This window comes from Notamacropus eugenii, chromosome 3, assembly GCF_028372415.1.
Source record: "Notamacropus eugenii isolate mMacEug1 chromosome 3, mMacEug1.pri_v2, whole genome shotgun sequence".
In the NCBI taxonomy this organism is placed as follows: Eukaryota; Metazoa; Chordata; class Mammalia; order Diprotodontia; family Macropodidae; genus Notamacropus; species Notamacropus eugenii.
The window spans coordinates 219367026-219380590 of record NC_092874.1 but is presented as its reverse complement, the minus strand read 5'-3'; the positions used below and the strand labels follow the sequence as shown (position 1 = coordinate 219380590).

Here is a 13565-nt window from a genome sequence, read left to right as displayed (position 1 = left end):
ATTCTGCCTCAGGCACTTAGTAACTGTGTGATCCTGAGCAAATCCGTTAAGCTCTCAGCCTCAGTTTCCTCACATGGAAATTTAAGAGCTATCTGTTAGAGGTGGGTAGGGTTAGTCAGAAACAGCTTTGTGAAGGACTGGAGAATTTAGCACATTATAAAAGGCTCCAGTGATGCCTAAATAAAAACAAAATCTGTTTAAGAGTAGGATAGGCCAGGCTTAGTGAAGAGAGAGAGACATATTTGGACAACCTGACAGTGGGAGAGCGGGAAGGAAAACAGACCCTTAAGAGCTTTGGACTTTTTTCTCAGTTGGCAGAATCTAATATTTGTGTGAAGTTCTCCGTACTGAGTCCAGGGATGATGAGTGTCTGTCCTGATTTCCTCAGGGCCCATGGTCCTGGTCACTTGGGTTCTGAGGGTCCAGGTTGCCCTTTGCCCCAGTAATGTCCCCTTTTGCACCCCAAGATCACCCTTCCCCAAATGGCCCCTGAGAATATGATGTGCCCCCACAGAACAGTTGTGATGCCTATCGCCCGAGAATTCTCTCCTGACCTGGTCCTGGTGTCAGCTGGGTTTGATGCTGCAGATGGCCATCCCCCACCTCTGGGAGGCTACCATGTCTCTGCCAAGTGTAAGAAGATTCTTAAGGGGTGACTAACTTCTAGACTGGGAAGAGATTCTATTCATCTAAGACTGAAACAGAAAAAGTGGGAGGTGGGAGAAGGGATATGACCTTGATCAGCTTGTGCCTATGAGGCATGATGAATTTGTCACATTCAAGGTTAGGGGAAATTTTAGGGCCAAGTCCCCCTAGCATCCCAGTGACCTGTTAAGTAAGACCTATTCTTATCATTTCATCTTGTCTAGTCATCCTATTGAACTATGAGCACTAGACACTGCCCAAATCCCTAGGGATCCAGGTCACAATCTAGCAGTTAAAACAAGTCAGCAATAAAGCTATCTCCCAAAGATGTGTGTTCCAGATTGAACGAGCAGCCCTTAGGAGATAGTCATAAGGTTGGGGGAGCCAGCTTGGCCCTGGGGGGACAGTCATAGATGGAAGACATCTTAGTGAACAAAGGGGCCCCAAGGCAGTGGCAAGAAGAGACAAAGGCAGAAGAAGCCTCTGCTTCCATTTCCCCATCCATTCCTATCCCAGGTTTTGGGTACATGACACAGCAACTGATGAGCTTGGCAGGAGGAGCGGTAGTTTTGGCCTTGGAGGGTGGCCATGATCTCACAGCCATTTGTGATGCCTCTGAAGCCTGTGTGACTGCCCTGCTAGGGAATAAGGTGAGACACTTCTCCACACCCAACTGGAGCAGAGGAGAAGAGAGGTTCTTATGGCAAAGAACTGGGGATGACTGGAATATGAAAGGGGACTGTATGTGCAGTCCAGGCCAAGGCCAAGAACCCAGGAGGCCCTAGGTATGGGGAGGGTAAGGTATCTGGGCCCTGTAGATGATTGGTATGTGCATTTCCTGTAGGTGGATCCTCTTTCTGAGGAGAGCTGGAAACAGAAACCCAACTTAAATGCTATTCGATCCCTGGAAGCTGTGATCCGAGTGCACAGTGAGTAAAGGGATGATAGGACAACCCTCTAAGAAGGTCAAAGAGGGCATAAAATGAACTTTCTCACACAGGGACCCATTCCATTGGAGCATTGCTAGGGCTGTAGGTACTACACAATGGAACACAGTGTAAGGTTCCCCCAAAGCTATCCAAAAATAATGGTGTGGTCTACTCATTCTTTCAAATTGGGACTACGAGGAGGCTTTCCTATGCTTCCAGTGGTTAAGTACTATTATGCCAGTTAGCCAGAGCTTAGACCTGTTGACAAGGGTCCTAGGTCCTGCCTGATTTGGGAATTGATGTATAAATGTTCTTGGGACTCCAAGTGTGTGGAATGTGTGGATTTGGGGAGTTAAGGACTAATCCACTCTTCCAACATATTTCCCAAACCTGTACTACAGGCTGAAGTCTACAAGCTGACCCATTGCTGCTTTTAGGAAGTCCTAGAAAAGGATGGGCATAGGGCAACAAGGCAGCCTTCTTAGTCGCAGTACAAAGGCCTTTGGGAAAGCATATCCTGGACAGATTTACGTAATGAGTTCCAGGCCTGAAGCAGGGCAGGGACACAGACCTTATAAAGCTGGAAAGGTTATGGGAGCCCCTTTGAATCCATTGGGCTGAACGGGTACAACACCCCAGATCATATTTGTCACTTATCTGTTAAGAACTGATCCCTTCTCAGTTACTCACACCTTTCCACACTGGCACTTGCTGTTCCATCAGCCCCTAAACCTATGCCCATGATTTTCTTTGTAGTTTCTTAGGTTTGCTTTCATTGCAAATCTAATCTGAGAGCTGGGAAGCAGGGCAAAATGGGTGTACATGTGGAGTTTAAGGGGAGGAAAGAATGGCCTGAGGACTAGCTTATGTTCGTGTCTGCAGACCTTGTCTGCTGAACTCGAGACACCCAGGCCCTGGGGATGTTTCCATACTCATGATCAGGGTGTTTTGAATCAATCTTGAATCAATCTTGAATCTTAGCTTCTTATTTCAGGTAAGTATTGGGGTTCGATGCAATGGTTGGCCTCCAGTCCAGATTCTTGGGTCCCTTCGGTGGCAATGGCTGACACAGAAGAAGTAGAGACAGTGTCAGCACTGGCCTCACTCTCCGTGGGCATCCTGGCAGAAAAGAGGTAACTGCCCAGTTACTCCATACCAAAGCCTCTTTAGTCTGGATTTTGGAATCTGTATTATTCACAGCCTTCCAGTGTTCTCTCCCTATCAGTCCTAACCTTGCTAGCTTTTCTCCTTCTGTTCTCAGTGCCTAACCCAGAGATGGCAGGGTCTCCCACTCATCTCAGCCTTCCCTGAGTTGTTCAACTCTAGCCAATCTCTGCCTCTTCTCCCTCCTAAACCAGGCCCTCAGAGCAGCTGATGGAGGAAGAGGAGGAGCCTATGAATCTCTAAGGCTTCAGGACAAACCAATCCACATCCACTCCTGCCCTTCAGACCTAGATCTTCTAACCAATGACCACCGTGTCTAGTCCTTGAGGCTTCAGATTCTAAGGGTCCTGGTCAGATGCCTGCCAGCCCTGCTCCTCCCTGACAGTCACCCCAGAGAACTTGGGAGGATCCCCCAGCCCTAGGGAGTGGAACAGGGAAAAGTCTCCAGAAAGGAACTAAGTTAGAGAGATAAGGGAGTGGTACTGAGCCACTGCCCCACCCCTGGACCTCTCCAAGGGCAGATTCCTCTAGCCCTCTGGAGTATGGCCTACTAGGACCTCCGGCCCACAGCAGACCACTTTTCTCCAGGAGTCTGAAAGAGCCTTGGCTCCCATGTCTCAACCCATCCCTAACCACTGTCTCCACCCCAGGCACCCGAGCCCCTCTACCATACAGCCTCAAGGTCTGCATGGAAATGTGAAATCTCAATCCTTGTTGAGCTTGAGAGAAGACAGGTCCATTATGAGGCCTCCAGGGGTCTCCTCTTCCCTGTGCATGATTAGATATCCTGTCATCTCTCTAGTCCCCCTCTCTTACTCCCCCAAACTTACTGGGCTTTCAGGGATGCCCTTGCCAGGCACTAGGACATAGCACAATCTGGTAAGAGTTGCTAGACAATTCTCCACCCCACCCTCATCTTCAGTGTCTGCATTGTGCATACCTTGATTGAACCATCTCAGTATCCTGGGGAGTGAGCAAGCTGTCCCTCTCCCCCACCCCGTCGCTCCCTCAAGCAGATGGTGCCAACTCCCTTAATCTTCTCTCTGGGATACAACGTAACTTAGAGGGAGCCTCAGCTTTCCCATCCTAAGGCTTGCATTCCCTGTCCCCACATAGAGCTGCCTTAGCTAAAGGGAAGGAGGTGAGGTAAAGATGTGGGCCAGTGACAAGGGCCGCTCCTGGGGACCTCAGCACGGGGGCTTCCTAGCTCCAGCTTGGGGCCAGAAGTATCTGTGTGTGTGCGCATGTATGTCTGCTCCACAGAACTCCTTTGTATGTGCATGTTTTTGTTTAAGAAAAAAGAAAGAAAAAGAAAAATCTGAATAAATGTTTATTTGCTTTAAAACTGCGTAAGAGAAGGACTTCCTAGTGGTGAACTGATCGAAGAGTGTGCACATGACATGCATAAAGTGCATAAGTGTGCATGGGAGTGCAGATCTAGGTCAGACAACACAGAAGAGGAAAGGCAGTCTGGAGATGTGGTAGCAGTTCTTGGCCTTGTTCTTCATCCATCCTTGCCCTTCTGGAAATACCCAGTTTGGTTCCAGTCTTTGCTTAACCAGTACCTCCCTTCCACTCCGCCTCCCTCCCAATCTGTGGATGCCAGTGCCGGCCCATCTGTCTGAAGGGAATCCTGGCCACTCTTTTGGACCCACACCTAGCCCCTTCATTTTATAGGTGAGGAAACAGAAGCCCAGAAGTTAAATGACTTTCCCAATGTCACACAGGTGGCAGAACCAGAATTTGAACCCAGAACCTCCATTTCTAAAAACTGGCGTTTGGTCCACTGTGCCCCAGAAAAGTAGGTTCTCCATAATCTAGAGACATTAGCATTTCCCCTATATCTTGTCCATGGTTGACCAGACATTATTCTGTATACAGGGTACAGTGTCAGGGAGGAGCTGATTATTTATGAGCTTATTATGTGTCTTAAGTACAAAGAAAAAACTGGTAAGGCAGTAACTCTTGGAAGCTCACTGCATTAAGTAAAGGCTGCAAGTCACCATGGGCCCCAGCCCTGTGGGGCACCCAGCCTGGTGGGGGGGACAATAAGTTACAAAGTTAGTTATGGTGCATATCATTCCTAACTGCACATAACCTTGCTGGGGAGGGAAGAAGGTGAGGCAGAGAGCCTTCCTCTTAAAGACCCTAGTTCTTTCTTCCTTTTCCCTTTTTTTTTCTGGGAATGAAGAACAAATAATGGGCACCATGACAGCCCAAGCTACCTTGGTCCTAATAATAAATTAAAATTTAATAATCTATGTCTACAGTAAAGTATGTTGATAATATATAAAATAATGTATATTATCATCATGATACAGGCAGCTCCATGGAGCAGTGGATAGAGTGCTAGGCCTGGAGTCAGGAAGACCTGAGTTATAATCCAGCTTCAGATACTCACTAGCTGTGTGACCCTGGGTGAGTCACTTAACCTCTGTCTGACCTAGTTTCCTCATCTGTAAAATGGGGATTGTTGTGAGGATCAAACGAGATTAATATTTGTAAAGTGTTTAGCATGATACTTGATACATAATAGGTGCTTAATACATGCTTCTTCCCTTCCCCTTCTCCTAGTAGCTAGCGTTTATATAGCACTTTACAAATAGTATCTCATTTTACTCTAACGGACCTCAGAGGAAGGTAGATTATCCCCAATCTACAAATGAGGAAGAAATTAAGTGACTTACTCAGTCACACAGCTTGGAGGTGTATGAAGCAGAATCTGAACTCAGGTCTTCCTGACTCCAGATTAAACGCCCTATTTACCGTACCACCTAGCTCCTTTAAGCCCAAAGCCATAAAGATTTTCCCTCTGCTTGGCAACAGATAAGGATCTATAAGGGGATAAGGATAAGTCCCCAGCCTCTGATGACTCCATCCCTTTGTCCTGAGGGCAGAGAGCTGGCAGTCCCTTTATTCTGTATTACCCTCAAGTCCCCTTTGGAACAGTCCAACACACAAGTGACACCCAGAGGCCATTTAGTGATAAAGCAGCTGTTTGTTGTATTTTTGTTAAAGTGACAGTGACATGGACATGACAGGTTGGGGTGGGCACAAGAACTAGTTTGAGAAGTGGGGAGGAAAGAGCTAAAAACTGAAGCATGCACAATGCCAGTATGATATAAAAATATAACAGCAGACCCTTACAGCTGAGGGGCTCTGGGACAAGGCATAGCATTAGAAAGCAGATATTTTGTCCCAAAGTAGGGAAAAAAGATAAAAGCACTAGGGGAAGGAAAGAAAGCAAGGGACCTATGGTAGGCTAGGGGGCGAATTCCAACTCAGTGGTTTAGCCCCAAAGCAGCGTCCAAAGCCTTCTCTCTCTTCTCCAACACTGTATATCCTCCTCTGCCCCAACTTCAACCCCAGGAAAGTGGCCTAGGTAGGACTGGATGGGGAATAGATGAGGGTGTAAGGGAGTATGTGCACATGTGGGTTGACCTGGAAGAAACATCCCTCCCAGCCTGAGCTATTTTGCCATCGTCCCAAATCTCTTGCAGGGGCAACTGCCCCTAGCATTTGCCAGTACATCTGTGCCCATTCAGGTTTCCCAAGAGAGGCTTTGGGCTGCAGGATTACTGCCTATAAACCAGGGTCCCTAGAGAGGGGAAAACCCTATGGGAGGTTAAAAGAAGGGAAACACCCTTTTCTCCACTCCCCAAGACACAGGGAAAGAGTAAAGTCAAATGTAGGCTCTTCTTGGGGACAGAGAATAGGGGAAGCTGGGAAAAGTCTCCTCTCAGGATTGCCCATAGCCTCATTAACAAAATCTTCTTCAGGCCCAGTCCTGCCCTTAGAAAAAGTAACAGAAGAGGACTTTTTCTAGGTGGGTGATAGAAGCAACCTAAACTACCTCTCTGCGCCTATCTCCTGGCCCTACCAATAAAAATGTTTTTCTAAGCCACTGTTCTGCCCCCAACACAAGTCCATGACCTCCTTCTAACCCTGTTGCTTCATTCCCCACTTATGAAGGGCTTACCTTATGATAAGAAAATAGATCCATATGAAAAAGTACAAAGCATTCCCTCCCTAGATAGGCCAGGGTGGCAAGGCCTTCCCACACTGGGACCTTAAAAAAGAAATAAGGCTCACATCGTGAGGAAAAGTGTCCTGGGAGACCCTCCCCCTTGCCCCTCCCCCCAACCACCACCACCAGCACATCGTCTGTCATGGTTCCTGAGCCCCTCAATAGAAGGAGCACAGAACTAACAGCTCTGCTTCTCAGAGGTTGAGCCCAGTCACTATGAACCACCCCATTGGGGAGGATAAGTAGTCAAGGTCAGAAGTCACTGAGGATGCTGATGTCAGCAAAGTCAGCTCGGTAGCGGTGGGCGTATATGCTGAGCAAGAAGGACCATTTGAAGGAGATGAAGCTCCACACACAGGAGAGGTAATAGCTGGTAGGATCTGTCAAGCCTGCAGAAAGCAAGGAAAGGATGGTTATAAAAGACCCAAAGATGACTTCAGGTCCTGTCTCATAATGCTGCTTTGTCTACCAGTACTCAAGAAAAGGGAAGCCACTGTACACAGGGCAATGTACAATCCCTCCCCAAATCCTGTTGCATGATGCCCTTTACGTCTTGGAACCAACCCAACAGGAAGACCTAAATCTGATGAGTATTTTCTGGTCCAGACAAAGAGGGTAGGGACAAAGTGTTGCAGAGAGGTTGGGAGACTAAAGATGATCAGGGCTTCTGAAAGATGGATGAGACTGGCCAGGCATAGATCTTTATCCTTAAGTCTGGGGTTACCATGCTTGAGTCATCCTACATTATATTTATCCCAAACCTTGTTTTCTAGCACTGGATTGCATCAAGGGCACAAGCCTATGTGCTGTAGACCTGAAAGCAGTACATAAGTGTGCATGAGTATACTGCAGAACCACTACACCCCAATAATCTCAGGAGAATGCAATGTGTTCCAAGCTCATGATAAACTTGTCAATTCTCTGCATTCAGTTTTCACCTGGTCAAGGGGTACCACAGACACTACTACTGCTTGACACAGTTTGTCTTGAGTCTAGTCATATAGTGTTCCTCCCGTTTGACCACTCCCCTATACCCATTTTGCTCCAGTTGCATACCCTCCCAGACTCCAGGCCCTCACCATGATGCTTAGTGATGGCCAGGACAAGGAAGGTGCAGAATGCCGTGATGGAGACAGTGGAGAAGAAGATGCCCACAAGGAGAAAGCATCGAAGGCCCTTGAGCCAGGTGCGCCAGTAATCCTGTATGTACATCACATGTGTCGTCAGAGTCCAGAGCGCCAGAACACCTGGAGAAGGGGCACAGTGTCAGCCTGGCCCTCCTTACAGGAAGCTGAAGACCACAGATCCATAGGTAGCCCTGTATGGGCAGGAGGTATTCTTGAAGGGGGGCAATAGTTAAGACAATTCCCGCTACCTGAAGTGGCAAGAGACAAGCCCCTTTAGCCTCACTATCTCTGAAAGAGGAGAGCCCTGGAAATTAAGCTGATTAGGAGACCCTGTAGCTATGTGGCTAAGTGCTTCTCCCTTTTCTGCCCCAGTCCCCTTGGGACCTCACACCTTTTCCCTTTTCTTCAGGTATCTCTACCAATGCTTTATTCCCAAGCAGGAAAACTACTCCTAACACCAGTACCTACACCTCTAGGGGCCTCACTACTGACCATCACAACACTTGTGGGACAGAAACCAGAAATCCCTGCTTCCTCTCTCTAAGAACCCACTCCTCAGCTCTATCGCGCGTGCACACACACACACACACACACACACACACACACACACACACACACACTCTCTCTCTCTCTCTCTCTCTCTCTCTCTCTCTCTCTCTCTCTCTCACACTCTCACACTCTTCATGGGAAGCTCATACACACACTCTTCATGGGAAGCTCTCACACACACACACACACACTCTTCATGGGAAGCTCTCACTAAATTTCCTGACTTCATGCTGTCAAATAAGTCTTTCCATGATTAGAAGAGACAAGTCTAAATAGGTCAGGCCACATATCTTACAGGGCTTCTCTTAAGAAACTCCTAGGATTAGAATTTGGGAAAGAAAAATGAACCTGTGTCCACAAACACTGCCACCACCTTTCTCTGAACCTGTCCTTCAGGGCCTGGGGAGGCATTTTCCCTAGGATGACTAGCCACCAGGCCAACACAACAGGATTATTCCGTGCCAGGCAGTACCAGCTGCTCAGCAACAATACTGTGAATGTGATCAAGGCCCCAGGGTTCTGTAGTCGTCAAAGACATGGGCAAAGAAAATTTTATACAGTAACTACCACACTGTAAAGAAAAACAGCTGTCAAAGACTTAAGAACTCTGGATCAATTCAATAGCCAGTCTTGATTCCAGAAGAGCGATGTAAAAGAGGTGAGATGGAATTAAGGTGCTGAATGAAACATGCATTTCCACAGATAGCTAAAAGGTGAATTTGTTACAAGGGAGGGCTTTTATTTTCCTTTGTGTTGGGAGGTAGTGGAAAGAGTGAAAAAGGAGTGAGAGTGATACTGACAAAAAAGAGAAGTCAATGAATCATTAAAAAAAACAGAAGAAAACAGAATGAAGTTCAGAAGGAGACAAACAAGCAAGGTGGTGCTGAAATTACCATATTTAACTCGAATTATACCAAAAAACAAACCATACATAATTTTTAAAAATTTACATAACAGAAATTATATATACAATCCACATTTTTGTTTTTCTTTGCATAGTGAAATGTTCATATTTGTTGACATTTGCTCATTATTATGAGCAAATATTAATTTAAATTATAAATTATGTAAAAATTATTAAAATAATTTTAAAATATAGAGCAAAAGAGGGGAGGCTAGCTGCAAGCTCTTGGCAGAGCCATCCAGGCTACTAGAGTCCCATAGTTTCAGTACCTTTAGGGAAGGAAGTTTCACACCTGACAAAGTTCTAGTCATTAGGTCGGTCAGTAGCCAAGGACACAAATAAGTACCCCTCTACTGCCAGAAAGAAGCACTAGATGCAGAGAAGGCCAGGGAAGAGGAACTATAAGAGTATTATAACTGAAACTCACACTAGACTCAGACCTGGCATTTCTCCACCATGCCATTAACACTGTTTCATGAAAGTATTATTGGGTTTCAACAGATCACCGTTTCGGGGACATTCTCCTTCATGGTCAGAAGGGATTCACAAACCATGTGATTCCAAACAAAGAATCCAGTCAACAACTCCAAGTTTTCCAGCAGAGGCTAGAGAGCCTGGGAGGCCATGAGAGCTGTTCTCCCATGACTCAGCGATTTTGGGAACTAGAAATTGCTAAGTAAGGGACTAAGTAAGACGCTGATCATGGAGTTCATAGAGCATGAACTCACATGAAAAAGGGGGAAAGAGGAAAGAAGATGACACCCACCTCCTTTGCAGCCTTCCCAACACCCATGTCTTAAAGGGGCATTGTGGAAGTATATACACAGCACAAGTCAACATAAAAAGAGACAGATGCCATCAGTATTTCCCCCTCCCTAAATGCTCCACTTTACCTGAGTGAGAAAACTTCCGCAACAGTCCCTATTGCATCACAGGTAAAAATGCCCATCCTAGTCATATACATATGTACAGAAAAACTGTGTGCATAAGGGAAAACACGGTAACTGTCATTATCCTCTAGACAAAAAATAGGTCGATCAGTGGGAAGCATTAGTTAACCACACATCCAACTCAATAGAGATCTGACCCATCAGAAAAAATGCATGTTTGGGCATCAAAATAGAACCCCAGCAACAAACTTGGCACATCATATTCTCCCAGAACCACTGCCTTCCAGTGCCCCTGGTGGGGAAGATGTGGCCCAGAGTCACATGGCACTGCCAAGTCTAGCCCCCAATACATTAGATTCAAAGGGTCATCTGTAAATTTTTATTCTTTTTTTTTAATGTTAGAGTGAGAACTTGATTTTTTTTCTTTCTAAACAAAACCACATTTCAGTATGTTTTCTGCCTAGAGATTTGAAGCAGGCCCCCCAAAATGGGCCCTGGCCCTTCACCCCTGCTGTATCCTTTTTGGTCAGTGCCACCTAGCTCAGGAGCTAACTCCTTCTGCTACTATGATGTCTGGCATGCATCCCTCGTTGCTTTCTGGTATCATGCCCAGACAGCTTCACATGCCAGCACCACTGGACATATTCCTCTAGGGAGGGAGGAGAAAAAAAGCTGGAGCTTCTCTCCTGTGACTCAGCATCTTGGGGATAAGTGGTCAGAAGCCATGTGATCTCGTATGTAATTTTTTTTGTTCAAAAGCTGACCCAGAGGTTACCCTGATCCTTAGGGTTCTAATATCTAGAAGACAAAGAGGGATAATGGGATGCAAATACTATCAAGAAGCAGCTTCACATGCCAGTGCTCAATTATGTGTCACTAGATATACTGGCAAAAACTTATAACATTAAGGTAGATTTTATAGTCCCAAAGACTCATCTCCGGGGAGAGTCAAAAGCATTGTTAGGGTCCCACTTCTGCCTTTTATGACTTGAGCAAAAGGTACAAAACTAGAGGCTCTTTTCTGCAGATATGGAGATATTAAAAATATAAGAGTGTGGGTATTAGAATTATATCATAAGAAGGAACCTCAGACATCATCTGGTCCAGTTCCTTCATTTTAAAAATGAAAAAAATTCTAAAGCCTAGAGAAGTTAAGTGACTTGCTTAAGGTCTTTCAGCTAAATGGATTTTAGTCCCTTGTCCATCAGGCCCTTTTTAAAGGGATGAGGCAGATATACTTACAGATCCTGTTCTATTGCTAGAGACTGGTTTCCTTCCCTTAGCTCCCACCACCCTACAGTTGATTCTCTGTTGCAACTCTTTGGCATCAAGTTGCAGATCCCATGGAGGGGCAAAGGGGAGAAGTTCAGAGAGCATTTTTCATTGACTGGCTTTCAGACCTCTCAGGCAGAGTACCTGAGAATTCCTAATCAAGGTTATGATCCACAAGGTTCACATTCTGCTTTGTCCATAGATAATCTTAGCCTCCTTTTCCGGAGGATGGTCAAGGCGTCTGCCCCACATTACACATCAGGGGGATACGCAGGGCCTCCTCCTCTCTGCCACTCCGGGGCACCACCCCCCTGCCCCTTTTTTTGCACGGGGATCCACCTCAAGAAGCGAGGTCAGCAGAGATGACCAGCGTTCCCGAGCGAAGGCAGCCTCGTGTTTGCCTTGGGTCCAAGGAAGGATCCCTGGCACACTCCTGGGCAACACCAAGGTGCCTGGGCTCCCCACGGGCATTTCTAAACCCAGAGAGAACTTGCTTAATTCCCTCCTTCCCGCAGCATCAGCCCCAGGAGAGGCCCCGCTTTGACAGTTTCCTGCCACGACCTCTTTCCGGGGCCTCGGCCCCCCGACACCGCAGTTCCACTGCGAATGGACAGCATCTGCGTAGGGCACGCAAAGGCCAGGGGTTCCCGGTTAGCTAAGAGCAGCTGTATAGAGGCGGGCACGGCACGGAGGGGCGGCCAAGGCCAGCGACCTGCTGCACCGGGCGGGGCCCGGCTCATCCAAGTGCAGGAGGAGGCAGGGGAGCGAGATCCCCAGGGTCAGGGCGCGAGCCGGGGCAGCTATGCAGATGTATGCAAATGAGCCCTCCCATGATGCCCCAAGGGTCTCAGGTGCCTCGGAGGAGCGGAGGAAGATGACCTCCATCCTTCCCTGGGGGCGGGAGAGAGAGGGTTTCCGCCTCGGGGGAGCGAAGAGCTTCAGGCCGAGCAAGGGTCACCATCCCCGGCCCGCCCGCCCGCCCCGTCGGGTACCTGCGAGGCCCCCCATAGCGGCGGTCCCGGGCTGGGGGAAAACGAAGGTCCAGACGAGGAAGGCGGAGAGGCCCAGCACACAGCCCACTGCCGCGTAGGCCGTGCGGATGCCGAGCTGCAGCCGGGTCGGGGCCATGGGGGCTGCTGCGGGGAACCGCGGCGCGGGAACAAGGTAGCCAAGCTGCGAAGCCTCAGGTTCCGAGCTGGGCAGGGAGGTACACCCGGCGGTCACGCTGGCCCCGAGGCTCCGCCTCCTCCCGCGCGGCCTCCGCCGCCGCCTCCGCCCCACCCCCATCCCCATCCCCATCCCCATCCCCATTCCCATTCCCATTCCCATTCCCGGGGCCCTGGCGGAGCCGGGCTAGGCCCGGCAGCCCCGCTGCCACAGCGCCCTCTCTGGTCGGAGGCCGCGCACCAGGCCTGGCCTCCGACCCCCGGCTCCTCCTCGGCGGCAGCTCTCCCGGGGCACCGAGCTCCGGGCACGCGGTTTTCTGGAACTGCCAGACTGTGCAAAGTCATGGCAACCAAGTGGGAAAAAACCCCTATTTTACCGACCTACACAGTAAACCTTAAAGCACTGACATCCATAAGGAGAAAAAAAAGCCATTTGAACATGCCGCAGGCTTTCCTTTTCAGTCCCTTGCCCACCCAGTCTGGCGCGGAGTCTGTAAATCTTCTTCAGAAACCCGTGTATCCCGTCCCTTTTTTATTCTTCATTTACAGGCTGTTGTTTTCCCTCCTTGCACGAAATACGCATAGTTAAGCAAAATCATGGTTCCCCCTTGGCCATGTGAAAAAAACACACATTAAACATTAAGTCCGACTGGCAGCTGTCCGCCCGAGACTTCTCTGTTTGCTTTTAATTTAACTTAGCTTTTCAGCTCACTAGCGTTTATTTTCTCTCCCTCCCACGTTGTAACAAATATTGGTAGTTAAACAAAACAAATTCTTACTTTGGCCGTGTCCAAAATTGTTTTCCCAGCAGATAGTAAGCATACCTTCCAGGGAAAGTTCCATCTTGCCCAATTTAGCCCCTAAGTTTTTCTTTTTGTTTGTTTTTAATTTA

The 13565-nt window shown here is 48.0% G+C and overlaps 2 protein-coding genes across 5 annotated transcripts in view; one reads left to right on the top strand and one right to left on the bottom strand.

Annotated features, from left to right (window-relative positions):
* The window catches only part of HDAC7 (histone deacetylase 7), a 48934-nt gene extending 44851 nt beyond the window's left edge, over positions 1-4083 (top strand). For all 4 annotated transcript variants that reach the window (XM_072654489.1, XM_072654485.1, XM_072654488.1 and 1 more), the window contains 5 exons: positions 515-633; positions 1162-1295; positions 1490-1574; positions 2569-2707; positions 2933-4083. In XM_072654489.1, coding sequence (XP_072510590.1) covers positions 515-633; positions 1162-1295; positions 1490-1574; positions 2569-2707; positions 2933-2981 — 526 coding nt within the window. In that variant the 3' untranslated portion in view covers positions 2982-4083. The remainder of the gene's footprint in view (positions 1-514; positions 634-1161; positions 1296-1489; positions 1575-2568; positions 2708-2932) is intronic.
* A 1633-nt stretch (positions 4084-5716) lies between these two features.
* On the bottom strand, positions 5717-12815 carry SLC48A1 (solute carrier family 48 member 1). The gene is made up of 3 exons (XM_072654501.1): positions 12500-12815; positions 7845-8012; positions 5717-7154 (listed from the first exon to the last, which is right to left on the bottom strand). Exons 1-3 carry the CDS (start codon positions 12810-12812, stop codon positions 7018-7020), a joined length of 618 nt encoding a protein of 205 aa, XP_072510602.1. The 5' UTR covers positions 12813-12815; the 3' UTR covers positions 5717-7017.
* Positions 12816-13565: the final 750 nt, after the last annotated feature.